We start from the raw sequence: 27,987 nt of genomic DNA on the forward strand, positions 1-27,987 counted from the left end.
GTTACGTGCCATAATTGTGCCGGTTAGTTCAGTTCTGCTCGGGACTCGGTGCCGGTTTTGATGATCTGCTGGAGGATTTCAGCACAAGAAAAACCGTGAGACGCTCTACGGGGGAAAATTCAATGAAGTCCATTCACAGAGGGGCGTCAGTGACCGGCTGGATCCTAATGATAGGAACGAAATGAATGGTGAGTGTGATCAACATTTTATGATCGGCCTTCAGTTAATTACGCGCACGTTGGTTGGATGGAAGAAAAAAATATTTCTGTTGTCTTTGTTTGTTGTTAAACTCATTTGAGCATCGCACGTCAGTAGTCACTCTGCTTTATGGTCAAATACACTACACTAATATTTGGTTGGACCAACTTGAGCTTTGATTACAGCACACATTCACCGTGGCATCGTTTCAATAAGCTTCTGCAATGTCACAACATTTATTCTCATCCAGAGTTGCATTCATTTTTTTTTTTGTATCATCTTGTATTGATGATGATGATGGTAGAGACATCTCAAAAGATTCTCAATGGGGTTAATGTCTGGACTCTGTGGTGGCCAATCCATGTGTGAAAATGATGTGTCCTGCTCCCTGAACCACTCTTTCATTATTTAAGCCTGATGAATCCTGGCTGTGTCATCCTGAAATATGCCCGTGTCATCAGGGAAGAAAAACTCCATTGATGTAATAACCTGGTCCTTCAGTATATTCAGGTAGTCAGCTGACCTCATTCTTTGTGCACATAACGTTGCTGAATCTAGAGCTGACCAACTGCAGCAGCCCCAGATCATAGCACTGCCACCACAGGCTTTATAAAGTAGACACTAGGCATGATGGGTGCATCACTTCCTCCAGCTTCTCTTCTTACCCTGATGCACCCATCACTCTGGAACAGGGTAAATCTGGACTCATCACACCACAGGACCTTCTTCCTTCAGTTCTTAACCCAGTTTTAGTAGTTTCATCAATCTCCTTAGATGTTTTCTTTGTCTGATTCATTCCAATAATTTGACCCTTCTGAAACAGATTAACTTGTTTTCCATGACCGCAGGATGAGTCTTCAGACATGTTTGTTTAAGAAATGAGAAGCTACTCACTGCATCAGTTAGGGTTAAATAAATTGTTGCCAGCTGAAACATAATAATCTATGCAGTAATTATCCAGTGGGAGGCTCTTACCTATTTGCTTAGTTAAATCCAGGTGGTGACTTTTTTTTGGACTGGCAGTATATATGGTCATTATTGCTGAAACACTCTAGACTAAAGGCTCGCTCCTCTATGTGTATGTCTGAAATAGCCAAAGTGATCATGCATGTATGGTTCCCTTGTGTACTGTTTTTGAGAGCACACATGTATGTCATACAGGCTACTGTACTAGAAGGCAGCTTACTGATGTATGGCCAACTGCCTGAGAGCCTCTCATGCAGACCACTGGGAGATGAGAGTCTGTTTCCCCCTCCTGTCTCTCCCCAAGGGACACACCGCCTATAAAAGCAAAGAGATTAACATCAAGCTCTGTCAATCAGAAATACATCAATGCTGATATTTCAAAGTTTCCCTGACGAAACACATGCACTGCTGTTGTCAGAACAACATGCATTACAAACGACTTTGTGTGCATCTTGTATAATGTACACAATTAAACATCATTAAACAATTTGTTTACACCGCATTTTCCACCATCTCTTCTGACTGATAAATTCTGTTGTAATGCTGCTGTATATATATATATAAATCCTGTTTCTATTTTTCTGTCTTTTACAGAATAGCAGTGAGTTGCTCCAGTGTAAAATATTTAGCTAAAGGTAAGACCACATCTTCTGCATGAACTGTAATAGCACTGGTCTTCGCAACACATTAACATATTACATTTATGCCTGCAAGATAGATGGTGTTTAAAGCTCGCACAACTGTTGCTACGCTGCCACGAAAGGCCCTCTGATAACAAGATATGATGTGATGTCGATGCAGACAGCAGTGTTTAGTCAATACAGACAGCTGTGCTATTCTCTCTGGAGTTTACTAGAGAGATTCCTCTGATATCACAATGATTAAAAGAAGACTTATTCTTTGTAGAGTGTTGTAGGCTTGATATTTTTGCTTTTTGTCTGTAAATCAACCATCAAAATAGGGGAAAATATGGGGAAATCACAAGCTCCAAGATAATTATTAGGCAATGAAGACAGAGAGATGCATATTTTACCTGTAAATCTAGACGTTTATATTATTCTAATCAAAAGATACTGCATTATTCTTATGTGAACTGTCTAGTTTTTACATATCAAGTATGTCCAACATTTTTCTTCCTACCTTCTTTATTGCTCTTCCTCTCGCCTCTTTTGTCGGGAAAATAGTCCACGCACAGGCATGTATGCACTCAAACATGCACGCATGCACACACAATCACCGTTACCATCTTTGTAATTGATATCTGAAAGGTGATGTGTGCGTGTGTGCGCGCTTGGGGTGTGGGGCCTCTTTTCTTGTGCGTGTGTTTCTTTCTTTCTCAATCCATCTGTTTCCTAAGTCTATCAGCGTCCAGTTCTCAGAGGAGCAGAAATTAATTAGTACATGTGGCACAGAGTTAAAGGACACTGAAACATTAAGTAGATGTATTTACTTCTACTGGAAAGCTCCATCATTAAGCTGACTTATTTAAATAAGTGATTCAGCCTTGCTGCTATTATATACTGTAGCGCAGATGGCTAAAGCTTGATAACAGCAAATGTGGACCATTAAAGATTCACAGGAAAGGAGTTAAGGCTTAACAGCTCTGAGGAAAGAGTCACGGCGGGAGGGTGGTGTGCGTGAAGTGTCTGCACATAAAGGTTCATGTGCACAGTTAAACCAGTCTCGTCTCCTTTTATGTAGGAACAACGTGAATTCGTGGCTTTAAGCTTGACCTGGTGGTTCCGGCAGATTTACTGAGTCATGATAAAGGTCAGTTTGTAAATTGGTGTGGGTAGGACTGGCTGGTTGGTGCTTTATGGTATGGCTTTATCATGCAAGGCAAAAAAAAAAAGAATCTGCAGGAGCGGTTGTTATTGTGCTGTTACAGTCCATTGGGTTGTTTTACACCTTGATCATCATCTTACTGTCTGGATATGGTAACTGGGATGAATCTAACAAACATTATGGACTCTATCTATCTACTTGTCTATCTATCTTTTTATCTATCTACACATGGAGATATGTGATACGGCTCATCCACAGTTTAAAAACACTATTAGTCACTGCTAATTGAATGCTCGTTGCCATGGAGAAATGTATGCATATATGTATCCATATATGATTTTTCTTCAATGGTTCAAAATGGTTTTAGATAAAACACCTTTGAGGGTTTTATTTGGGATTCTTCCAATTAATTGCAATAGGACAAGGCATTATTTTTATATTTTGTGCTTTCTTGATCAGTTCTACACTATTCGCTCTTGCTAAATTAGCAGTTGGCACTCGCAGTAATCGTCACTTCACATTTCCAGAAATTGAAACGTTTCCCTTTTCCGAACACAAAATTAGAACCACAGCATCGGCGCGGTGTACAGTAGGGCTGCAGTGTGAACTAATATCAACCTTTTATATTAGCGAGCAGCTTTGTGTGTCTCAGCAGGGTTCATGGTTCCAATTTAGAAGCTTTTGATGTGACTCTTTTTGTGTCTTTGGCTCCTTCCTGGCTGAGCTCTGGGCTTTCACGGTTTCACGGTTCAGGATTGTGCTCTCTTGAGTTGTTGCCATGACACCTTTTTGGAATCTTTTGTCTGTTGCCAGCTAATTAAGTGTTAAAAAAAGGACAAATTTCTCAGGCTTAATGAGTTTTATTTGCCTGTGCATGGTAAGGTAGTACATAAATACTTTTATATTGCCAATGTGAGCAGAGCCATCAAAATAAGTGATTCTGTAATTATTTGCAAATAATCTACACTCATTGGAGATTATGCATTTCAATTTTAATGCTACTGTTAGATTAAGAATCAGTGTTACTTTTGATCCTTCTACATTGATACACAATTAATAAGTGGTTTAAACTAATGACAGATCTTGTTATTCAAAACTAACAATTTTAGTTAAAACCATTAAAGACAGGGAAGATCATTTCTATTTGTTATCATTATCTGGGCTTGTAATAATTTACTGCATAGGCTTTATTCCCTTCATATCAGGCATTTAATGCTGCAACCATAAAATGGTTAATGAGGAATGTAATTGTTTTAAAGAGTTCTCTCAGGTCCATTTTTCTGTGTATATACTACAAGTTAATAATTATATGCCTACATCTTTTCTTTTGTGCTGTGCGTTATAACCAGGTATCCTTGGTGAAAGAAATAATGTATGTTAACAGACAGAAAAATAAATCAAGTACTTGTACTGAATAAGGTGTTTAATAAATCTATATTAGAAGGCTTTTCTTCTTTAAAGGCAATGAAAAGCTATACTCTTAATCAGTGTCTTCCTGTGAATGATGAAGGTCCAACACAAATAACATGTTTGCTTACTGTTGTGATCAAAAGCATAGTTAATATTTTTTGCAGATATTTTCCTCTATTTCTATTTCATTACTGTTTAACCAACAATCTACATTCAACAAAAAGGTGCATAAAAAGGACTCTGAAAGGCAATTTAAAAGGAACAGCTATTAAATTCAACATTCATCATCATTGCTGTTATATATAAAGTATCCCAACATATGTTTGCTACATCATACAGACAAAAACAAATATAATTTTTTACATTTTGACGGACAAACTTAATGTTTTATAAATATATATTTGCATTGACTGTGTCTATTGTGGTTCTGGTTAGGTATGCTGGTAGTGTTGCACGTGTAAACAGCAGCTTTTGAGAAACCTTGATGCGGTACCTGGAATACCCCAATTAAAAACGACATCTTAACAGACAACATCAAATGTCTTATTCTGGTTTCTGACTGTTCTTTGTTGGTGAAAAAGAATGAGTGTGTATGAGATGGTGAAAAATTAAGACAAGACTCCACACAGATGAGAAGAAACCAGGATGTCATTATGATTATAGATACAGGGGAATGAATGAACAGGACTCTCATGCCTATGTAAATGCCATGTGCCAAATATGATTAAAATCACCAGTCAAAACTGGGATACTAATGTTCCTGTAAACATACTCAGAGCTTTTATGACAGCATTGAACATTTGACTAGATTCCTAATCATCATATCACCTTGAATCACACCTCGAACATTAGGTGTGTATCCTCAACGACACTCGCATGGATTTTTTTTGCAGGAAGTATTTTGTGTCGCTCTTTTCACTCCTATTCACCACACACCGTAATTACATGCAGAGCTGGCCTACTTCACAATTTTTTCTCAGATAACAGCGCAAATGTTTTGCATATAAAAATGATCTCAACGTGATTCTGGCTATATATAAATGATAAGGCTTGTCTGCAGAATATGAACCCCACATCCCACAGCTTTCCCAGCCCGTGTGAGAGATGAAAGCAGCTCTGTCTCTATGAAATGCTTTGGCAGCTCTGTTTCTGCCAGCCAAAACCAGCCTTTGCGAACTTTCAGGTGACATGGGAAAATATAGTCATAAATAAAATATAGAGCCATGAATAATTTAGGTGAGTATTGTTATTGACATGAGGGTGAGAGTAACTTATTATGCCTCCGAACTGTGTGACTTGAATTACAGCAAATCAAAACATTAGTCTGAATGTGGAGCTTGTTTCGCTCGAGCGTGTTTTGCCTCGCCGTATTTTGATCACTGCTCTGCAACAACAGAGACGGTTGAGATGTTGGATGAAACGTCTTCGGAAAAGATTGCACTTCAATTTAAACATGTTGCTTCATTAAAACCCTGCCAGCGCTGTTTCTTATGAAAGATTACAAAAAAAAAAAAAAAAACATGTCAGGAGTCAAATGAATTCTCAAGCTTTTGACAAGTTCTTTTAACCAATAGCACACAGCTCATTATTAATATAGTTCCCTTGAACTATCTGTGCTTGTTACAATAACAGTGCAGCTAGATATTTCATACTGGAGCAGTGCATACCCGTTGCTTTGGACCCACGTGGTTAATAGGGAACTGTGCTTCCTCTATTGTTCTAAGAGGAGGATGAGCAGATCGATGATTCCCAGCACTCGGCCTCTACTGTAGCTGCAGGATGGAGGCTGCAGCAGGCATCACCAGGCTGCAGCTCCTCCGTGTGCTGAGTGCTGAGCAGTGGGCTACGCTCCCTCCCTCCCTCCCTCCACCCCCTTCCCCTCTCTTTCTCCTATTCTCCCTCTTTCATGTGTGTGGAGCAGATCTGTCTGCAGCCGGAGGCAAGTGCAAGTTAACAAATGTACAGAGCGCATGTGAAGTCTCATTTGCATAAATCTGTAGATGTCGCTACATTTCCTTAAATGGATTCCTTTGTGTTTAATTGGGGAATGTTTTCCTCCTTTTTTTTTTTTTTTTTGCACATGTAATTCGTTCAAAGCTGACACAGGATGAAGATGAGTGTATTTGATAATTAATGTTATTTATTTGCATAATTTGTTCATCTGACCTTTATCGCGGCACAATGGAAAAACAGCCTGAGCAAATGTTTGTTGTCCCCGTCACTGAACAAATTGTCAGGTGTTTTTCTCTTTGCTCTGTGTCTAATATGAGCAATGACAGACCAGTTGGTTATATGCTTTTTAGGTCGAAGGCAAATGAGTTTTACGAACACCTCACTGTAGCTTAATTGCAGCGCTTGCACATGGATTTTCAAAAATAAGCAGATGATCTAACAACATTTACTGCTACTGGCTTTTTATTGCACTCTTTGGTTTCGAACATTCATTGGCTTAATTTATATTTGGTCCCTTTGTGTTCTCCAGAGACAGCATGCCAATGACTATGTTTATTGGATTATCCGTGTACATGCTGGTAACACATACCGGTTGAGGCTGATACCTCCTGACTGCTCTGCTGTTGCCTATTCATGTTTTAAAGAATCTGTTTGGCTTCTCCTATAAAACAGTGTCAATGGATATATGAGCGGTGTGCTTGTGTTCTCTCGGTGGTGGCAGGAATCCTCCACTGACATCATCTGTAGCTGTATAATCATTCAGGCCACAGCCTCTCCTCAGGGGAGTCCAGCTGAGACCTAGCCTCTCTCTCTCCATGTATTTATCCAACTCTCTTCCTCTGCCTTGCTTTGGCTCTCTCTTTCGAGGTTGCCATTTATGGCTGAGAGTGACACCAGTGATGGATGAGTTCGAACGCGACGTTAGACTGGCTACAACGTCCAAGATCTTTTGTGGTTTTTAGGATTACTCTTTGTTCTGGGCTCCTATTCGTTGGCTCCACTGGAATGCAAATGAAGTCAGTCTACTGTGAGTGTTTCACATATATAAAAAAGAAATAATAAGAAAAAATTAATAATAAATAAAGCAGATCTGCCAAGCCATCTGGGCTGTATAAATGTGTTTTTCATCACTGTGGAAACACTAGTGGACTCTGATATGACCGGCCATATTGAATGGCATAGGCATTTGGCAGATACAGAACAAGGAAGCAAATTTCCCTACAATCTATATCAAACCCTTATCCCCCACATTTGGCAGTGGTTCAGTGATGAGTCTGATGGTGCCCCTGGAGAAACTGGCTACTATAAATTATATTTATATGCAAATAATCATTGTATACATATGTAACTAACAAATGAGTGATTCATCTGCAATATTTCATACCAAAGCAGATGGACTATTTTATAGCTCAGGAATCATAAGAGTGTGGTTGACAGTGTTGCAATCTTTCATATTTAAAGCTGTAATAAGACATTTTTGAACAGTAGGGTATGAAAGAAATATTCCAAAGCTCTTAGGTGATGACGTGGAACTTGTGCATTGCCTAAGCTGGTGTTCGATGATGAAATCCGGTCATGATGCACCTGAAGGAGAAGGCATATGAAGGAGTGATAAATGTGGTGGGTGCAATTAGTAGTTATGATGCTATGTGGGCCACTGCTGCTAAACAATGTCTCATATTGTATGTTGTCAAACAGGCAGGTGGTTTAGAGTCAGACTTCTGGTGAGATGGCTGAATCACTTTTAGATTTCAGGTTTTAACTCCGCACATGCTCGCCCTCTGAAGGTCCTTCGCTTTAGTAGAAAAGCTAATCAACCTGTTTTATTTATGTATCTGTATTGTTCGAAATATTTTCTTTACACTGAGCTTTGAAAATAACAAGCTCTTCTCTATTTTTGTGTCTCAGAGTTATCATTAAACATTCAAAATGTATTTTCCATCTGTTGCAGTGGGACTCAGACAGTCTGACCTCAGCTGCAGTATGGCTGCACAAGTTGCGCTTGTTTAATTCAAAACCTTTCCTAAGTTATTCTTTTTTTTTTTTTTTTACTGCTGTTTAGCAATTTCCTTCATTGAAATAAGAAAGCTTCTTGAAATTGTGGGCAAATGGCACAACGGTATAACCCCCCAGCCTGTAATAAGATAGTAATGAGGTTGCATATATGTGCGATGCTACTGGGTGAATCCTTACATGAATACATTAGGTAGTATAACACATGTCATCAAAGGGACTGGAGAAAGTAGAAAAACAGAAAAATTTGTATTTAATGTAGTATTTACTCTTGCTACAGTTAATATAGGACATCAGCCTTTTTTGGTCTGATCGGTTAGATTAGAGTAACATTGATCTACATGGGGTTTAAAAGACAACAGTACAGTTTCTACTTTAGAAGGAGTAAATAGCCCTGCACGTCTGTGTTTGTGAGTTTGTAATGTCCAGTTTCCTAGAGACAGTTTCGAAGATATGCACAGAGGTGAGCAAAACAAATTACAGGTGTTTGTCTTTCTCATAATGCTAATCTCCCAGATTGCCTTCGAGTGAACAAGTGTTCCTGTTAACATGTAACCCCCAGTGGGTATAGTACTGTACGTGCATCTTGTTGCTGCTGCTGCTGTTGTGTCATTATTCTTTGTTTGTTATGTTTGTTCTGATTGAGACATAATAACCAGCTGTAAACTTTGAGTGCTCAGCAGACTCCGTTTACAGTACAGTAAATACAAAGAAATACAATACACCACATTTTGGAGTGGAACAATTTTGATGGTCAAAAACTATAATACTAAAAATATAATACTATTACTACCGCTCAACTTAACAAGGTCCTACCTTTTGTAGAAGTGCCTGATACTAGTGTAGCATGATTAACATCTCGATGAACTTATTACATGGAAAAAAAACAAAAATTATTTTCACCATCTTCTTTATTATATACTCTACAGAGTAACTTTACACTGTATTGATGTTTGCTTTAAAAAGCACTGGTTCAAATATGAAAGATGTTTGAAGGTACGTGGCCAACTGGATCTATTCCCGCTTTCTAATGTGGCTCACAGTGGCTCAGTGATGTTATAAGAGAGAGGCGGTGTGAGCAGTGTTGGGAAGAGACAACAGGGATGGAGGAGGAGGAGTGCAGTACTGTGAAGGAGGGGTTCAGTGAGGACACTGGTGAGGATGCAGAATATTGCTAAGTTAGTTATTCTTGAAGTTGCGTTGATGAAATTACACATTCTTTCAAACACAAACACAAGCTAACTTTGACAGACATTATAATACTACCTAGGTGTGCAGAAATGCCAATGTAAGGTTTCGTGTTAATGTAGCAGTGTCACTGAGGCTGACCATTTTACTTGCATGTGTCTCTTTCATGTTGATTTTGCACTATTTTATCAGGATTTAAGAGAATATTATTCCTACTACATTATATACTGTGCCATACTGTGCCGGTGCCATTTGTTTGTAATGAAATCCTAGACTTAAAGCTGTCCTGCAACTACATGTCAGCTGAGCGATACCAGCAGCTTTTTGTCTGCACAAGCTGAAGCCCCGCTTACTCTTCGGCAGAACTACCTGGTGTAGGAAGCACGTTTACTACAGAGCTGACAAATCATATTTCTTTTGGATAAGGCAGCATACGTTGTCATCCTCACCCAGCTACATGTTTAAATGATCTGTGCAGGTCAAAGCGTTATTGCAGTTGGATAATAGGTAGTTTTGGTGTTAAGTACATTTAACAATGTGTAAGTTTTTTTCCGTCCGTGATAAATTTGATTTGATTGAACTTCCATCGTCTTCATATTTCATTTAGTCTTCTATTCAGTAGTTTGATATTCTCTTTATGATTCGGTTGTGTTGGTCTTCACATTCCTTTGGCCCATTCCCCCTCTCCCTTTCCACCTCACTACTCGTTCTTCACTTCCCTTTACTATTCCCCTTTGAATAACCTCCTCTCTGCATCTCGTTTAAACCCCCTCCACCTCTTTTCCCACTGCCCTGCATCTCCCATCTCCCCCCCCACACACACACCTCTGCTGCCTCCTCCCTCTCCCTACCCCCCTCCCCTTCCCAGCTCATGTTGGTAAAAATATCTGCAGACAGCAGGAGCAGAGGCACGCCTGACTTCTCTCTCTCTCTCTCTCTCTCTCTCTCTCTCTATTTCTCAGACATCCCACCCATGTGATCTCACAGGCTGCCTCTGCTCCACTCTGCTCCAGTCAGGCTCCTGCCTTTCAGCTAGCTACAGCTAATGAGCCTTTGTGTGGCCAAAAGAGAGAGAGAGAGAGAGGAACACAGTGACAGAGAGGGAGTTAAAGTGAGAAAGACTGTCGTCTTTCAGTGAAGCATATGGTACCAACAGTGCAGTCAGAGCTGAAAAATTACTCTCTCTCATACTTGTGCACCCTTTTGTTTTATGCCTGTGGAGCTCAGGGGTCGCTGCAAGTCAGTGGACGGAAACTAAATGGGGAATCTCTTCATTCATCATGTTACACCTTTTTTGAATTACCACATTTATAATTGTGTGGCTGTGCTGCTGTGAGAAGAGGTGAAAGAAGTCACAGTCTGCCCGTGGATACAGGTCAGTTGTTACTGTGAGGGCCGGCACACACACACACACACACACACACACACAGAAGTGTAATGTGGTCATAATGTCTAATGTGGTCATTGCAGGACTTCAAAAGCCATAGGCTTGTTGTGATCACTTGAGATGAGGGTTCTGAGCCTTGTGTTGTCACATCGTTTTATTGTGACTCTGGCGAGCTTGTGAATGATGGAGGGAAAATAATTGTATTAAGAATGCAATAATGCTACAGGGCTGTGAGTGCTGAGGATAAGAGTTGGTCTCCATAGTTGATGTGTGTGCACAGAGAGGCAAACACAGGGAGGGGCTTTCCATGCTGGCTTTTGCTGCATTATTTTCTCTGGGATTTTCTCCCTTGTACCATAGTGCATGCTGCCCAGATATGATTAGTGGTAAGGCAACAGTGAAGACAAAGAAAGAGCTGAGCAACAGTGTCTTTATAATCATCTTTTTCTTTTTTATATATATATATTTTGCCATAAGGAAAAGAGTTTCTCCCCAGATTACCCACAGCTCTGTGGCTCATGAGGCCATTCTCATCCAGTGTCATGATTTTAACTTTTCATGTTGTTGGAACAGAATATAAATGAGCTAGTATTGCATTTGTCTTAGGAAGAAACATGGTGGTAAATGCATAAAGATAATTTGCCAAGATATTAACTTCATTTGCTTTATTATGAAGAGCCTTTATTCACAGTATGTAACATTGAAACACTGTAATATGGGAAAAATACTAGTTGAGAGAGTACGTTAGAATCTCCATGGAAACCATTTTGGTATCAAAGCCTAGTGCACCATCAGCTGAGGACTAAGCATACGAATAGGTTTCCAACAATGGTATCTAATTAGGATCCTTGCTAGGAAATTGACTAAAATTGCACAGGTCATTTTTGATGGAAATTTCCAGTCTGGTGGAAACAAAAGAATTGGACTGTCAAAAATGGAATTTCTTTTATATATTAATGTGAGGACACGTTGTGTGGATGAACATTTTACATTTTATCAGGACTAGTCCGTCATTCGCAATAGAAAGCAGAGTAATGATTTCTTATCAGGCAACTCAGGATTCACTGAATCTAAAAAATGGTTTCAGACAAATTATGCTTCCAAATTATTATCAGTCCTTTTTTTTAAAGAAAATATTTTCAATGACTGACTCCTCTCTCCTCCACTTTCTCCCAGATCGAGGATGCCTCACATTCCTTAGTTGTAGGTAGGGCTGTTGACTCTGGAGGTCCTCCAAATGCTGGTGGTGCCATGTCACCGCACTGAACAAGCACAGCCTCCTGGGAACAATGACCCTCTTACTGGCAGCGCCAGTCCTCCCTGGGTTGCTCCTCTTTCTCTCAGGCAGCATTTGCATCTGTAATGACTCGACAGCAGTGCCCAGATGAAACACTGAGGATGTCTGAATGGAACTCCCCCACAAGCTGCTCTGGCAGATAGACAGATAGAGTGGGACTGGGTGAAGATGCATGCTGTCTTTACTAATTCCAGTTTGCAAAAGGGAGAGCAGTGAGGGAAAAGCTGCCAGTCACAGCAACCTTGCCGCGCTACAGCAGCATTGTTGTGTCACTGGGTTTATTTTAAAATATGACATGACGATCCAGCTCCTGCTGTAAAAACAAGGAACATAGGGTTCTGCAGTTAAATACATTGAAGGACTTCGTTTTTAACAACACTATTATGAATAATAATGAAGATTACGCATATTACAATCTATTACACAATTAAGAACCATGGCAGGGTAATAATAAATGGCAAAAGTAATCAAAATAATATACTGTTTGGCAGTTACAAGGCAGAAATTATTAGAGCCACATTCACTGCAATGGTCATTAGTTTAGTGTGTTTGACTGATGAGCTTGTTCTTGTTTATTCATCTAATTGCACCATCAGTCAAAGAGAGTTAATGGTCACTCTCAAATGACATTGAAGTGGTCTATAACACTTTTGTTAGTACAGCGTCTGCATGAAGTGCTATCACCAAATACAGTACATTTAGCTGCACCTGCACACAGATAAAGAGACGGCTCTTCTTTGGGAACTATGCATAACACAGCTGTGCTTGATTTTAAATATAGAACCTATGTCATAAATGTTATGGTAGGTATTAAGCAGGCTCCTATTTTTTGGCCCGTTTTCAGCTGTTGCTTTGACAGTGCTTCACGATGCATGGTTGTTGACTGCAGTTGTAACAGATTACATGGCATATTATACCCTGCCATTCTAGAGATCTTTTTACTTTGCTCTGGGTGACATTAGCTGCATTTTTTTTATTATTATCTAAGAGGCAGCCGACTTAATGGAGGCTGTTTATGGACATATAGGGTGTCACTCATCTATTGCTCCTCCAGCACTGCATGATGTGTCATATACACTCGGTTCCATGGTAAATCCCACCTTTGTGAAGGTGATAATGTTCTGTTTTATGTAAAACTGTTTTAAAAAAGTCTTGATTCAATCATATTAATTTTGCAGGCACTTTATACACAGAGGTGTTTCTGCTATTTAGGATATTCTCATTGTTGTAAAGTAAATAGGATAAAATAATTGAAACATCCAGTGGTGGAAGAAATACTCAGGTTAAGTAAAAATAGCAATACTACGGTGTAGAAATACTAGTTACAATGAATGTCCTGCAATCAAATTGTTACTTAACTGAAAATATATAAAGTGCCAAAAGTAAAAGTACTCCTTATGCAGAAGGGCTCATTTCACATCAATCAATAAAATATTTGGATTGTAATTGGTGATGCATTGTTGCTCCTTGTTTACTACTTTTAATGTTGAAGCCAATAAAAATAGATTTTTTTTTTCAACTATAAGGTTTTAATCTCTTACAGTTTGAATTATAGTAATTACGGCTGGGTAGCGAATTTCACACCAGGATCAATAAAGTCTGTATTATAACAGTAATCTCAAAGAGCAGCAAGTATAGTTAACCAATAAATGTAGCATAGTAGAAGTACATTATTTGCTTGAAATGTAGTTTAGTCAAAGTATTAGGTAACATATTCAGGTAAAGTAGAAATACAGTACAGTACTAGTACAGTACAATACAGCCCTTTCCAATACTGAAAACATTTGTCAGTATAACACAGTACAGTTTAACAGCACTTACAGCATTAGCGTACAATTCAATTAACGCCTCGCTAAAACAGTTTCCACAAAAACTGAACATGAAGAAGGATTTCTATCATTTCGTATCCAATACACTCCTTATTATTTAATTATTATTATTATGGCCACATTTTAATTGCTATGTGGAAATGCACAACAGGGTGTGTTTGCACCTTTGAAAGTACACATTCCCACATTCATGCCAAGCCAATACTAGCAAAGCTGAATTTATTGCATTCATTTAGAAACACTTCTACCACAAAATGTGATATATTTGAAGCCAGTGTATATTTTAATCATTTTAAATGTTTCTAGCGAAGATATATTTAACGTCATTTTATCCTTGCCAAGTTGGACTAAGTGTGTCCACGCTCCTTTTTCCTCTAGCCTCTCAATCAAAAACAGTGGAATTAACTTCCTGTAAAGCAGATGTATGTAATTAGCAGCCTTCTTCCTCTATCTCAGCAGCTTTGTGCCAAGGTGATCAATCGCCCAGGGAATGCCTGGGAGCAGGGATAGCAGCAGGAGAGAGTGCGTGTATGGAGGAAGGGGGAGTCAGGGTCTCATTGCTAATTGAGTGTGTAGAGGATTATGAAAGCCCTAAACTGGATATTAAATAATGTGTGGCCCCTCTGCTGTCTTTCGGTTTCAGGTGCAGATGCAGCGGGCCATGAGCGGAATACTGAAGAGGAAATTTGAGGAGGTGGAAGCCTCCTCCTCCCCATGCTCTTCCTTGCGGGAGTCTGATGATGAGGTCTCCTGTAGTGAGAGTGGGGATAGCAGTGACAGTGTCAACCCCTCTGCCTCAGGCTCTTTCACCCGTGAGTGCCTGTGTTTTTGAAATTCATGCATTGGTGCCCTGTGTGGCAAATGTGTGCCACTGGCACTGAGATTAATGTCATGATTTCCTCAAGAAAAACAAAGATAAAACACTGAAAGAAATTCTTAATTCTTAATGCGAATGACACCCGGAGCCAACCTGATTCTGTAGCTCGCAATCAATGCAGGAAGCAGGTCAGAGAAAACAAATGCATGTCTGTCGACAAGGGAGTGTAATGTGAGTTTACAGTTGTGGCTGTGCATTGGAGAAGAGAGGAGATGAGAGGAGAGCGGGCTGAGTGATGCTAAGAGTCTAGTAAAGTAATAAAAGGGAAGGATACAGAGGCAGCCTCCCTCATTAGGAACAGCACCAGTGCACAGACTCATTCATCTGGCTGAATGAGTTGATGCAGTCTCAAGCTGTGTGTATGCAACACTGTTGGTACTGTACATGGAAATGAACCTCTCTCCAAGAACAATGTAGCAGCTACACACAAACCAACTATTTTATTCACTTCGATGTTATCTACTAACATACTTTTTTATAAAATAGCAATGTTTTTGCAAAAGGAATGCAATATATTTTATATTTAGTTTTGTCTAACCAATAGTCCAAACGATTTAGGTTGTATCTAACGTGCTATACCTAAAGGCAATTAGACAATTAAAAAATTATCAAAATAGTGGCACATTCATTTCTGTAAATCAACCAAAATAATTAACTAGAGCTAGTTTTGTTGCTCTGCAAAGCACGCTTTTAGAAGAACTGTTCTGGTATGAGAAGTTAGTGCCACAGCTTTTAAGGTACAAATGGTTCAAAAGAGGTCTGTTACTGAGAGACTGCACAGTCATTCCTGGCTTGAACTGACTTTGTACCAAAGTATGTGGCCTTAAATGAAGATGAACCGACAACACAAAAGACGTGTGCTCTGAAGGTTCACTACACTTCATCTCTAATATGCAACACAGGTTACTTGTCTCATCTCTTAATGAGACAGAACGTGAGTGAACTAGATTATATGTATTATATATATATATACATTTATATTAATATGTGATATTGTGTTTGCCTCCATGTTGACATGAAGACCAGTGTAGGAGGACACAAACTTAAGTAGGGTGCTGCTTCTGTAGAAGCCGCGTCTGGCCGCTGCGCCAGCTGCAGCTGCTGGTAGCAGGGGGTTCGAGAAGGTCACACAGACTGCACGCCTGTGAAGTGACTTGCGCATAAACAGTGATCGACTGCCTTGGCAGGGAGATGAAACAATTAATCCCTGCGTGGTTTCACTGTAGATTCCATGCTGTGGTGATAGGGAGATGAGGAAAAGCATCTGTAATGTGTTTGTTTTTTTAGGGCACCTGAGAAACACTCAGGTAAGAGTCTGGAAGTGTTTAAAGGGTAAAGGAAAACCTGCTGATTATAGCTGGAAAAACTGTGAAAAATACTTGTTAGGCGTTGTTTTTTCTCCTAAGCTTTGGTATAGACATCCTCCAAAACAGCTGATTACATAGACTTTAACATCTGTTAACTGTTTTGACATCTAAAACGAGCTCATAGCTGTTTTGCATTTCATTTTGTAGATAATAAAACTCGGCTCTGCTCTGCACCCCTCAGTATGAGAGCTCTACATCTGTAATGAAATTCATTGTCCCTCTTGCGTGGGGTGGAGAGCTGCTGGAACCAGATGGTTTCTATTTGTCCTGTCTGTCTGATATGGGGTGAACGCTGGGAACGCTGCTTCTGGGAACCAGCACTCTTCATCTCTGGGCCAGGCAGGGGATTATTTATGCTCCACCGTTGCCCTCCCCCCCCTCCCTCTTTTAGAGCTCTCCTTAAAAAGACACAGTTAGGACTTGTCTGCCAAGCGGAAGCACAGATATGTAAAATCCTTCCCCACAAAGTTCAGGATATTTAGAAGCTCACTGGAAAGCAAGAAAGCGAGAAAGAATTCCTCATACTTCAGCATTTAAGAGCAATACTGTGAGAAGATCTGTGCCATATTTTGCCATAAAGGTGTCACTTATGTCAGTAAACAGCTTTAGTTTAATATGAAAGAATGTGTAAATGATCAAAGTGTTTTTTGATGCAATAATCTGCACAGTACATCTTTAATTCTTTCCACATGGGATTAATTAATTGTCAAACTGTTTACAACTAGGGACATGTGCAACACTTTTTAAACCCCCTTCTGTGCCATTTTCCTTTGCAGCTGACTCAATATTGAAGAGAGAGAAGCGCTTGCGAACAAGGAGGGTGCATTTTGAGAATGTGACTGTGTACTACTTTAGTCGGCGGCAGGGTTTTACCAGCGTGCCCAGCCAGGGAGGCAGCACACTCGGCATGTCCAACAGGCACAGCTGGATCAGGCAGTACTCCCTGGGTGAATTTGCCCTGGAGCAGGAGAGGATTCACAGAGACATGTTAAGAGACCACTTGAAGGAGGAGAAACTCAACTCGATCAAACTCAAGGTAAATGTTTTGCAGTTGTGTCAAATATGAAGAAACATATACTATAATATTAATATGTCAGGAATTAGAAAGGACTACATTTTTGATTAAGAACCACTTTATCATCAAGCTTAGCTTTTTGTTCCTAAGTGCCTGAATATGATTCCTCCTTGTTTTCAGCTGACTAAGAACGGCACAGTGGAGTCTGAAGAGGCCAGCACGCTCACAGCAGAGGATATTTCCGATGATGACATCGACCTGGACAACACAGAGGTAGACGAGTACTTCTTCCTGCAGCCTCTAACCACTAAAAAGCGCCGGGCACTGCTGCGCTCATCTGGGGTAAAGAAGATTGACGTGGAGGAGAAGCATGAATTGCGAACCATCCGGATGTCCAGAGAGGACTGCGGATGTGACTGCAGAGTCTTCTGTGATCCAGAGACCTGTGCCTGCAGCATTGCAGGGATCAAGTGCCAGGTATATCCCATGACATGCATATTTTCAGTCGATGTCCTATTTCAATAGTTGTGTACAGAAAAGCATGCCGTACATTTAAAGAGAGAACACAGGAATCAGTGACTTGCTGTTGTTTTTAAACATCATGTCTTTATTACACTATGTAGGTCACACGCTTAAAAAATAACATGAATAGCACAGTAAATCTGATGTTTTCTTTAGGTTGATCGTATGTCATTTCCATGTGGCTGCACTAAAGAAGGCTGCAGCAATGCAACTGGGAGAGTGGAGTTTAATCCCATCCGTGTTCGGACCCATTTCTTGCACACTATCATGAAGCTTGAACTGGAGAAGAGTCGTGAGCAACAGCAGGCGTCACCTGCCAACGGTTACAGGAGCGAAACTAATGAATTGGGAAGTGGAAACCCTCTTGTTCAGGCCCAACACAGGTTGGAGTACTCCTTGTCTGACGCTGTTCCACAGACAACCAGCATGAACCTGCAGGCTGGTGATGAGATGGAGGAGCCACTTGATGCCGAAGACGAGGAAGAGGATGAAGAGGATGATGACGACGAGGATGAAGAAGAGGAGAATGAAGAAGATGAGGAGGATGAGGAGGATAGTAGCAGTGTTTGCAGCGGACTGTCTGACTCCAGCACCCAGAGCTTAGCTAACAGTGACTCTGAGGACGAGGATGAGGACGAAGAGAAGTCCGAGAACTTTGAGGATGACATGACAACTCCAGCGGTGTCTCATACCGAGGTGGTCCCCTTGTCCTCTGTGTTGTGTTACGGTGATGGCTCCGTAGCACATGATAACCACATGAATGGAAACACTTACTTGATGAACTCTTCTTCAGCTGAGTACTATCAGCTGGGGAGCTCCAGTGCCGTTTCCAATGGCCAAGCAAGCCAGTCGGGTGAACCTTATGGGGACGCCTTAGCATTCCAGGATTCAGTCAGCACTACAAACAGCAACGTGGGCCAAGGACCGTTTAGCATGACTGCTGAGCAGTACACAGACTACTCTAACCAGTCTGAGGAACAGTATACACCTAAACACCATTTCACTATGACCAATGGTGCCCCAGCTGCCTCTTTGACCTGCTACACATCTGAACAGGAGAAGAAGGTGTTGTCCAAAGTGCCATTTGTGGAGCAGCCTGACAACCAGAACCAGACACAATTTCAAAACTATCTGAACAATAACACCCTGCGTTCCTACAACAGTAACAGCTCATTTCTGACCACTGAACAGCCACAGAAAGAGTCCAGTGTTAATGGACATTCTGACCTGAGCTTAATAGCAAACAATACTAAGAACCTACCTTTATCAGACCATTGCCCTGAGGTCACAGCCATTTAGTGAGACTCACCTTCTGAAGTGTTCTTTCATTCTTGCGTCTTTTCTTGAGCTAATCTTGGCCTTTTTTTTTTTTTTTTGCATTACCTGACTTTTAAAGCAATTTACAGCGCTGTAGTACATTTTCATCTGTAACTATAAAGCCATAAGTTCACGATGGAGGTCGATTTGAGGAACGAAGGTTTATCCACTACTGTTGTGTGCTTAGCTGCAATATGGAAAGATCAAAAAAGGCCATCAACACATCAGTTATGTCATGCTGTGCAATGTATCTTGTAATTTCAGATGTAAAGTTCTAGTTTTAAGCAGATATTGTACTGTAGATGGAACTTTTCTATGTCTGCTGTATGTGTCCAATGTGCAAAAAGGGTTTATTGTCAGTTTATTTATTGTTTCTGAATTATGTGTATACTTCTATATTGTAAAAGTTTTGATAATACGCATGCCGTTTTGGGAATCTCAGTGACATTTAGGGAAAAAATTGCCATTGTTTTATATACAAAATGTGTTGTATACATAATGTACATTTCTCTTCTGCTTTTTGTCACTAACTATATGCTTTTCTATGGTTTTGAAAAGCATGAAAAAGCCTAAATTCTTATTTGTATGTTTGGACTACACTATCAAAAGGATGATGTCAGACATGTCGAAAATGTATTCACAGCCTTTTGCACTTATGCAGTTGGTTTTAATTGAAATATACCTGAATGGCGGAAAGATAAAGTCCCTCACGTGTCCCTCCTGTTCACTTTTAAAATAATATGATTTGCAGATGTCACTACATATGAAGATTTATTCTTTGAAGCATTTATGCAGGGATATTATTAAAACAGCACTTTGATATATCTCTGAAAGTGAGAAGCTCTATGATACATGATAGACAACAGATCTTTATCATTAAAGTAGCATAATAGGCTTCATTCAAAAAGCAACAGTAAGCAGTTCCAGTAGACAAACATATTGATCCACAATAACCTGCCAGTATTTCTTGAATTAACTGATTATTCTGCTTTTCTATTCTGCTGTATAAGCTGTCTAATAACTAGGTTGTTTATTTATGTGGATCCAATAATGGTTTGTTCTATTGTTCTATTATAAGTTTTAAGTGCAATAGTTTGAAGGGTTTTTCAAGAGGCTTCCCCTTAGGGAGAAAATCCTGCTTATAATTGACTGTCATGGTACTTAACATGGTACTTAAAGCACCATTAGTTTAATTTAAAAAGTTACAGTTTTAATAAATATATATGGGAGAAACAAATGCTCAAAGTTGACAATCAAAGCTTCTTATCAAACATAAGTCTTGCAGTAATTAAAAGCTACAGTTTGACTCCAGAGTCCTATGAGCCATCAAAAGTGACTTTAGCAGTCAAATAGGAAAACGGTGTTCACCATTCAACACATCTGAATTAAACAATTGACAAAAAAAAAGTAGTCTAAGCGACTGCTCAGTGATTGGGGGACAGCAATGATTTCACTGATAATTCCACTGTAATATGTTTCTTACATCCTTTACCTTGAAGTCAGATAAATATGAGCCCAATCTTTATAATCACAAGGGTCAATACGGGAGTCGATCTGATCTCTGATGCTGAAGTGTCTACAGACTGCTTTCAGGCAACCAGTTGCATAGAAATGACCTACAGTACAGATTATCTGTGCCAAAGCATACAGTGTGAGGAGGTTAGATACAATGACAGTGCATCCAGTTGAGAATCCTGTTTTAGAAGTACTGTTTTTTTATTTTCCAGTATTTATTATGAATGATATATTGACATATGTATTTATTGTGGTTTACTAAAAAGCCTGTATTGAGTAAATTGCTTCACTATCTTAAAATTGTCTTGTTTCATGCTGGTTGTGAGTTGTAAAGCTTCATGTGCCTGATTTATTTTATTCTATTTCATGATATGTGAAATGCATACGTTTTGCACAAAACTGAAGAATTCTTTTCCAACGTGTTTGATTTTCCAGCTGTAATTGAGCAAACTTCTTTTTTCTGTCATTTCATTTTTAAAATGTTTTTGAAATAAATTTAATTAAATTGCTCTTTTGAGCATGTGATGCAATATTTTTATATTTTTGTACACATCATGCCACAACCTGCAGCTCATTACTGATAACACCACTTTAAGTGATTTCTTAATGCAAAGCGCCCTCTGCAGACCACAGGGAGAAATAAGATAAAAGGAACTTCCAGGTTCTACCCAGCTGAATTTATTGAGCGCAAGTCACATTAAGGCACTAGGACAATAAACTGTAACCTGTTCCTTAGCCAGCCACAAACATAAAGTAACTGAAAATATTCCACAGCCATCTTAACACCAGTGCCTGCACCAGATATTAATTTGTAGGGAGAGAGTTTGAGGAATTTTACCAGAAACTAAAGTTCCTTAGGTGCATAAATTTTACATCGAAGGTTCCCTTTAAAAAACACCAGAATATAACATTAACATAATTTCATAAAGGAAACACTGCCACAGTTAAAAACATCTGGAGAATGTTTCAGCTATAAAACAAACAAACAAACAAACAAAAAAAAAAAACACTCATGATGACTGACTGCATGTGTCCAGTAATTAAGGCAGGTGTAATAACCAATTGTACATAAGGACCAATTCATTTTCTCTTAACTTAACACACAGATCCAAACTGTTACTCAAATGATCATTCTTCTTTCTAGACTTTCTCTCTAAATTAAATTTAAACGAATCTGTTACAGTAAATGATTAAATATATCACCCAAGGATCTGAAGACCCTTTTGATAAACTGATATTTTGTATTAACAGAAAATTTCTGCACCCATACCTCCACCCTTTCCACCACCATCATCCCCAAACTACTTATCCCACCCAAAAAAAATAAAATCACATCCAATGCATTTGGCAATACCAAATAAAAGGTTTTGCATTAAAAAAAAAAACTTTTCTCACTGTCGTAGTTCTGCGTTTCAGATGCTCACTTTCAGTTTCTTTGGTGCTTAAAATTTGGGATTTTTTTTTTTTTTATATGACACACAAAATGTACAGGTTCAGGCACTGACCTTATACTGTACACCTAATACTGTGCATGTTAGCTGCAAAAACTTTGAGTAGTGAAAATATCTCAAACACAAAAAAGGCACTTTGACAACACAGTGTATCTTCATTGTTCCAAGAATCTCAGTTCATGACTGGGAACATAGTCTTGATGCTTCCTTCTAGCCAGGAAGTCCAAGTCCAAACTTTCCAGCAGCAGCAGATGTTCAGTTCTTCTACGTATAGAAATAAATTAAAACTCAATGGCATTCATCTAAAAAAAACTAAATAAAAAAGCTAAAGAAAGACTTTCCATCTACATAGAGTATAGTCTACTCATGAATGTAAAGTGGCTGTTTAAACAATCAGACAAAGGACCAGAGCTGGTATCTGTCTGAGGGGTTGCAGACGGCCAAAGAGGGATGCTCATGACGGGCGGTGAGACACATGTTCAGTCCCGGGATGAAGAATAACTGGTTCTATATGAGGAGAGGACAAAACTATTACTTCCCTAGAAAATCTAAGAAATCTGAATTAAGCAACTGAGATCCAAAAGACCAAACTCACTTCCTTCAGTTCCCATTTTTGCTGTGCTCCTACAAATGTGTTCTTGCCTTTGTACTGGCATTCCTCCAGCTTCACAGCCCCCTCTGCCCCTTGCAAACACAGCTCCTTCTGAATGTTGTGTCTAATCTCATGATGTGTGGAGTACTCAAAATACTACAGCACAGGAAACAGAATAAAAAACAAAACACCACCCACTGTGTTTAGAGCAAATTCTCCTTTGCATCAATCAGTAATAGAAGGTACATTTTTGAACTGACCTGGTTTCCTCCTAGTCCATGACATGGGTACATGATCGGTTGTTTCCCACCCTCATTGTTCTCTCCAGCATCCAGACACGAGTCTTTGCCTACATTTTTTACCTACCGAAAAAGAGAAGGAAAGGGGAAAGCGCTGAAAGGAAACAGAATGAAATACTGACATCCAATGCAAGCTGTTCAAACAACTTCAGTCTGTGGAGTGCTTTCAGTGGTGTCAAATTGGAACAGCTCGATACCCTCTGGAGATCCTAAGTGGAAACCCACAGTGGCTAGACAGAGCTCTGAGGTTTGGAAACGGTGCGATGGCGGGGCAGTGGGCTTTGTGATCTTACCGAGCCAAAGCGTAGTGGGTTGAGATCGGGCAAGAAGACTTCTGGATAAATGTTTTTCAAATACCAGGAGAAGCTCTTGCACTGCAGCTGTGCACGAAGGTCCACGCGTTTGGAGATATCTCCGAAGGTCCTCTTTTCAAACAGCGAGAGGCAGGAGAGCAGTTCATTTAATTTGTATTCTTGTATTCTTAATCTTAAGATTAGAGGTAAAGAATGCTGTTTACATTTTTTTTTTTAATTAAAACAATGCCCAGTGTGTACATGTCAAAAATACATACAATTCTTTTTCAGATCTTTCTGCTGCTATCCACACTAACGATTCTGGGGGAGCTTAATGTATGTAGGTAATTATAACTAAGTTAATCCAACACTAGTCTACAGACATGCTAGGTGCTCAGTGAGAGTGAAAACTAAACAAAATGTCAGCAAACTACCACAGGAACTCTGATTCATCTTCTGGGGAACACGGCTATCTGCACCAAACTTCCTCTCACTTGTAGTGATACTTTACTGTAATCTGGACCAAAGCATTAGACACGCTGACTAACCGACACTGCCATCCAGATAGACATACTCTGCACTGTCACAATCCATTAAATACAACCACTTCAAAAAACAAATGGGTATAACCTGAAAGGAAATAACACCCCACTCTGAACATCATCATCACTTCACTGTTCCAGTGCTCTAATGACTCCTTTGTCGAATAAATTAACTACAGACAAGTATCCAATCACTGTTCTTTTTAAAGTGAAGTGTAACAACACATTTTAAAGGATTTGCAGGCACCTCGTGCTCTTGAATAATGAGAGCACTTACGATAATGATGAAAATGCCGCTCACACTAGTGCACTCTGACAGCTACTACTGTGGATTCCTTGAAGCTGTTGATGACTGAGTGTCTGAAGCCGATGGGGGAAGGGCCGTCCTGCCCTGTGAGGTATAGCCCTGAGGGAACCTGTTTATAGCACCTATGGGACCACATGTTGGGAATGCCTGTGTCATATACTAGAGCTGACTTCCTTCAGGACACTTTTTCTGTTGGTTAACAGCTTTCCAACACAACATAGCTGAAGTATTTCTCTCCATTTTGACTAATAAGTCAAAATCACACATCACACATATAATAAGATAATATAATAAGAAACACACAATTCAACAAGTCCTACATACATCTTTTGCCATCTGCGCAGCTTGCTGGTTCCGACGGTAGAAGATCTCCTTGTATTCATCCATCCACACCTCAGCCAGTCGTACCTGGTTACGAGCAATCACTTGTGTACCTTTGGGGAAGGTGTGGGGACTTTTAGTGCGGAACACATGACCGACAATGGAGCAAGGGATAATTTCCAGTTGCCCTCCACACTGCCACACCTGCAGGTAAATTAAAAAGGGAACAGATGCATAATAACATGCAGTTAGACACACCTATGCATCCTGGAACGATTTACTTCAATGACAAATAACAGGATTGCTGCACATCCAGAATGGCGGCTTACCCTGAAAGACATTTCAATATTCTCACCACCCCAGATTTCCATTTCTTCATCATAGCTCCCAATATGGTAGAAATATTCTTTTGAGATTGAGAAAAGGCCACCAGCAAAAGTGGGAGTCCTGTGGACAAGTGTAGTTAAATGTTTTTATTTTATTTCCAACAAGAAGCGTATTTTTCTTCATGGATGACATTTGATATTTTTGGACTATTTTTCATTACTTGATAGGGTATGTTTCATCTTTCCTCCTTTGTTTCTCGTGATCTGGAAGACTCTCCCAGCCAAAGGAAAGGCTCCAGTCAAAGTTGCCTCGGTTGTGGTTCTGGCCAAATGGGGATGGTTTCATGAACTCAAAAGTATTGAGATCAATAGTGGTTATGTCAGGACTGACAACGGCAGTGTAGTTTTCTGCAATCCTGGCCAGCAGGGGCTCTAGCCATCCATTAAAGCATTCACCTGTTAACACACACACACACACACACACACACACACACACACACACACACACACACACACACACACACACTCTACATTAGATCTTAGAATAACAACAGAAGAAGAATAATAAGCAAATGGTCAATTTTAAAATATGAATCTATAGGGGCCTTTTTTAGGCTTTTCGAAAGAGCAAACGCTGTTGTTGGGCTGTGGTTGTGTTAGTGCAGGTGTGGCAACTGGTTTTTATATTTGTGTGAGCTATGCTGGGAGTGTTGACTCACAGTGGGCGTCCAGAAAGGTGAGTGTGTCACCGGTGGCTACGGAGGCACCCAGCAGCCGAGCCGTGATGAGTCCTTTCCTTTCTCGCTGGCGGACAACTCGCACAATTCTCAGCTGCTTCAAATATTCATCCAGTTCATCCTTCAACACATCTGAAAAATTGTTGGAAATCTGATGAAATAATACGTCAGTGAAGGCAGCACACAATCTCACACAAGCAGCTTCATAATAAGAGTCTCTCTAATAAGAGAGTCTCTCTAATATTTTTAACAGGGTTGGGTAGAGGGAGAAATGCTTTACATCAGGCCTGCACCTGTAACTACCCTCTCAATCCAAAACATGAGTAAGTCAGAGTAAGTAATGGGCTCTTCCCTCGTTATTTTGTTTCCTTTCTAACTTTGGGCCCATTTATAAGAATTCATTCGGATTCATTCCTAAGCACAACCAAAGCTAATTTCTCTTAGGGAAGTATTCACTAGCAGCCTGCTGTAACCCACTTCCTGTTGTAGCCCACTTCACACCAAAGACCTGCCCACCCAACATGCAGTTTGAAATCGAATCCTAGAAGGGAGCGGTGCGGTCTGGAAAGGCCCTACTGAGTTTTACCATCCACGCTGGCGTCGTCGACCAGGATGATCTCTTTGAGAAGAATGGAGGGGGATGTGTGGAGGACACTGTACACTGTTCGTAGGAGAGTGCTCCAAGCCTCGTTGTGAAAGACAATGATCACACTGGTGGTCGGCAAAGAGGGGCAACGCTTGAAGGTTTGCTCAATACATCTGCGGCAAGAAGGAAAAAGAACACAAAGATCTGACTGTCCGGTGCAGTTCCTGAGTGGCACAATAGTCTAGTTATTACATCTGCAGACTCTCCCCTGTGGGGTGTCCATTTCAGCTGTGACACCGCATGTGTGGCAGCTTTTGAAAGACCTGCCATATCAGAGAGGGAGAAACTGTGTAACTGGCCCTAATTAGATATCCAGTACATAGACATGCTTTATGTCAGTGTCATGTACTGTACTGTACTGGCATGCACTTGAATTAACATGTGCTTGTATGTAGTGCAATTAGCCAAACATAACTGTACTCCTTCCTGAACTGGCTACAGTAACTGGGCAAGCGTGCTGAAACAAGGTCCCAGTCAGAACAATCATCTCTGTGGTTTCTGCCCAAGATTTTCCCCAGTTGCGAAAAATATGATGAATTAGTTTGACTTAGTGAGTCGGCTCTGCATTACCCCCTCTACTTTACACTAATCTGTTTGGGTGTCTTTCAGTGTTTGAATTCAAGTTATATTCTAGGCTAACATATGAATCCACAGAGTAGTTTACAAAGGAGAATTTAAATCCACTAGACGGTGCGATTACGTGATTCATTATAACATCAAAACCGTTTAGAAATGAAGTGAACATTATTTGTGTTCACTAACGCCGACGGTTTCCTGTTCTTTCTTGTGCATTTTAGTGAAAGATTTGATAAACAGTGGTCATTTCTGAAAGGTTCATCAGTAAAACAGAGGCTGTAGGAGCCAACATACTCAGGTGGTCTTGTGTCTGCGCCAAGGTCCCTACTTAAAGAGATGCGGTCACTGGCATACAGGTTAAAACAGTGTTTCTCTTCTCCCTTCTCCTTCTCCTTCTGCTCTTCAGGGCTCAGCGAGTCTGTATGAAAAGGTTTCCCAGCTGCTCCAGGAGCAAGAGGGTTTTGAGGTGGCCGCTCCAGAACTGGCCTGAGCTCAGCAGCAGTGTAGTGACCTGGCAGACAGGACATCCCATCTGCTTTGTCCTGCTGATGCACGGGGGCTCGGATCTGCATCTTTGGCATCGCGTCTTTGAAGTTATTGACGGCTCCCATCACCATGTCCAGCATGGAATCCTTCTTTACTGCTATCTCCTTCAGCCACGGGTCCTCCTGTTGGCTTTGGCTCCCCACCTCCCATTGTATGAGGAACATGAATGTGACAAAAATAAGGCCCACTATCACCACTTTAAGTGGGTGCAGTCGCCTCCTGAGCACTCGGCGGAGAGTCATTCTTCTTGAATGGAGGGCGGTGTGGAGTTGGATTAAGACACAGCTGTAATAAATGAATATATTCAGATGTTTGGTGATTATCAATTACAAGAATAAAAGCACACACACAAGTGAAATACTGTCCGTCATGTTACAACATTAACTACAATCAAAGAAGAAGGAAGTTTTTCATTTGTGGTCAAAATCAGATATTTTAAAAGTGTCTCAAGAAATGAGAAAACATGATCTGTTGTGAATTCCTTCATAGAAAATGACCACGTACCATGAGTCGCTGAGCTACAGGTTAAGGCCGGAAAAAGTCCTTTAAATTATTCTTGGAAAATCCGACGAACGGCATCCTGCGCTGTCCGGTGGATCCTCTCTACGTCTGCTTCAAATCCAAAGACACTTTTCGTGGAGACAAAAAGATTTGCTGTGTCCCGTCTTCACAAAACTTCCGTCTCGTTGGATTCAGGTGCGCACCTCTCAGG

At 40.2% G+C, this 27,987-nt stretch overlaps 2 protein-coding genes across 3 annotated transcripts; one reads left to right on the forward strand and one right to left on the reverse strand.

The window, feature by feature from the left end:
- Nucleotides 1–21,963, forward strand: csrnp3 (cysteine-serine-rich nuclear protein 3). 2 transcript variants are annotated; one of them, XM_026376904.1, is made up of 6 exons: nucleotides 1–188; nucleotides 1,759–1,799; nucleotides 14,670–14,838; nucleotides 17,047–17,306; nucleotides 17,466–17,762; nucleotides 17,964–21,963. In XM_026376904.1, the coding sequence occupies exons 3-6, from the start codon at nucleotides 14,676–14,678 to the stop codon at nucleotides 19,104–19,106; spliced, it is 1,863 nt and encodes a 620-aa protein (XP_026232689.1). In that variant the 5' UTR covers nucleotides 1–188; nucleotides 1,759–1,799; nucleotides 14,670–14,675; the 3' UTR covers nucleotides 19,107–21,963. The 2 variants fall into 2 exon arrangements, with proteins under 2 accessions (XP_026232689.1, XP_026232690.1); XM_026376905.1 differs by lacking the exons at nucleotides 1–188; nucleotides 1,759–1,799 and adding an exon at nucleotides 10,545–10,888.
- Nucleotides 21,302–27,980, reverse strand: galnt3 (UDP-N-acetyl-alpha-D-galactosamine:polypeptide N-acetylgalactosaminyltransferase 3 (GalNAc-T3)). Its single transcript, XM_026376903.1, has 11 exons — nucleotides 27,780–27,980; nucleotides 27,024–27,560; nucleotides 26,094–26,266; nucleotides 25,490–25,639; nucleotides 24,992–25,226; nucleotides 24,774–24,891; nucleotides 24,448–24,648; nucleotides 23,275–23,406; nucleotides 22,943–23,044; nucleotides 22,686–22,838; nucleotides 21,302–22,597 (listed from the first exon to the last, which is right to left on the reverse strand). Exons 2-11 carry the CDS (start codon nucleotides 27,515–27,517, stop codon nucleotides 22,484–22,486), a joined length of 1,872 nt encoding a protein of 623 aa, XP_026232688.1. The 5' UTR covers nucleotides 27,518–27,560; nucleotides 27,780–27,980; the 3' UTR covers nucleotides 21,302–22,483.
- Nucleotides 27,981–27,987: the final 7 nt, after the last annotated feature.

This window comes from Anabas testudineus, chromosome 21 (assembly GCF_900324465.2).
Source record: "Anabas testudineus chromosome 21, fAnaTes1.2, whole genome shotgun sequence".
NCBI classification, from domain to species: Eukaryota; Metazoa; Chordata; class Actinopteri; order Anabantiformes; family Anabantidae; genus Anabas; species Anabas testudineus.

Bases quoted from the DNA above. Each gene is read 5' to 3' on its own strand.
- csrnp3 (XM_026376904.1), top strand. From the start codon at position 14,676: ATGCAGCGGGCCATGAGCGGAATACTGAAGAGGAAATTTGAGGAGGTG. The intron at 17,307-17,465 runs GTAAATGTTTTG...CCTTGTTTTCAG, and splicing joins TCAACTCGATCAAACTCAAG to CTGACTAAGAACGGCACAGT. The intron at 17,763-17,963 runs GTATATCCCATG...TGTTTTCTTTAG, and splicing joins TTGCAGGGATCAAGTGCCAG to GTTGATCGTATGTCATTTCC.
- galnt3 (XM_026376903.1), bottom strand. From the start codon at position 27,517: ATGACTCTCCGCCGAGTGCTCAGGAGGCGACTGCACCCACTTAAAGTG. The intron at 26,267-27,023 runs GTATGTTGGCTC...TTCTTGCCGCAG, and splicing joins GCAGACACAAGACCACCTGA to ATGTATTGAGCAAACCTTCA. The intron at 25,227-25,489 runs GTGAGTCAACAC...GTGTGTTAACAG, and splicing joins CACCTTTCTGGACGCCCACT to GTGAATGCTTTAATGGATGG.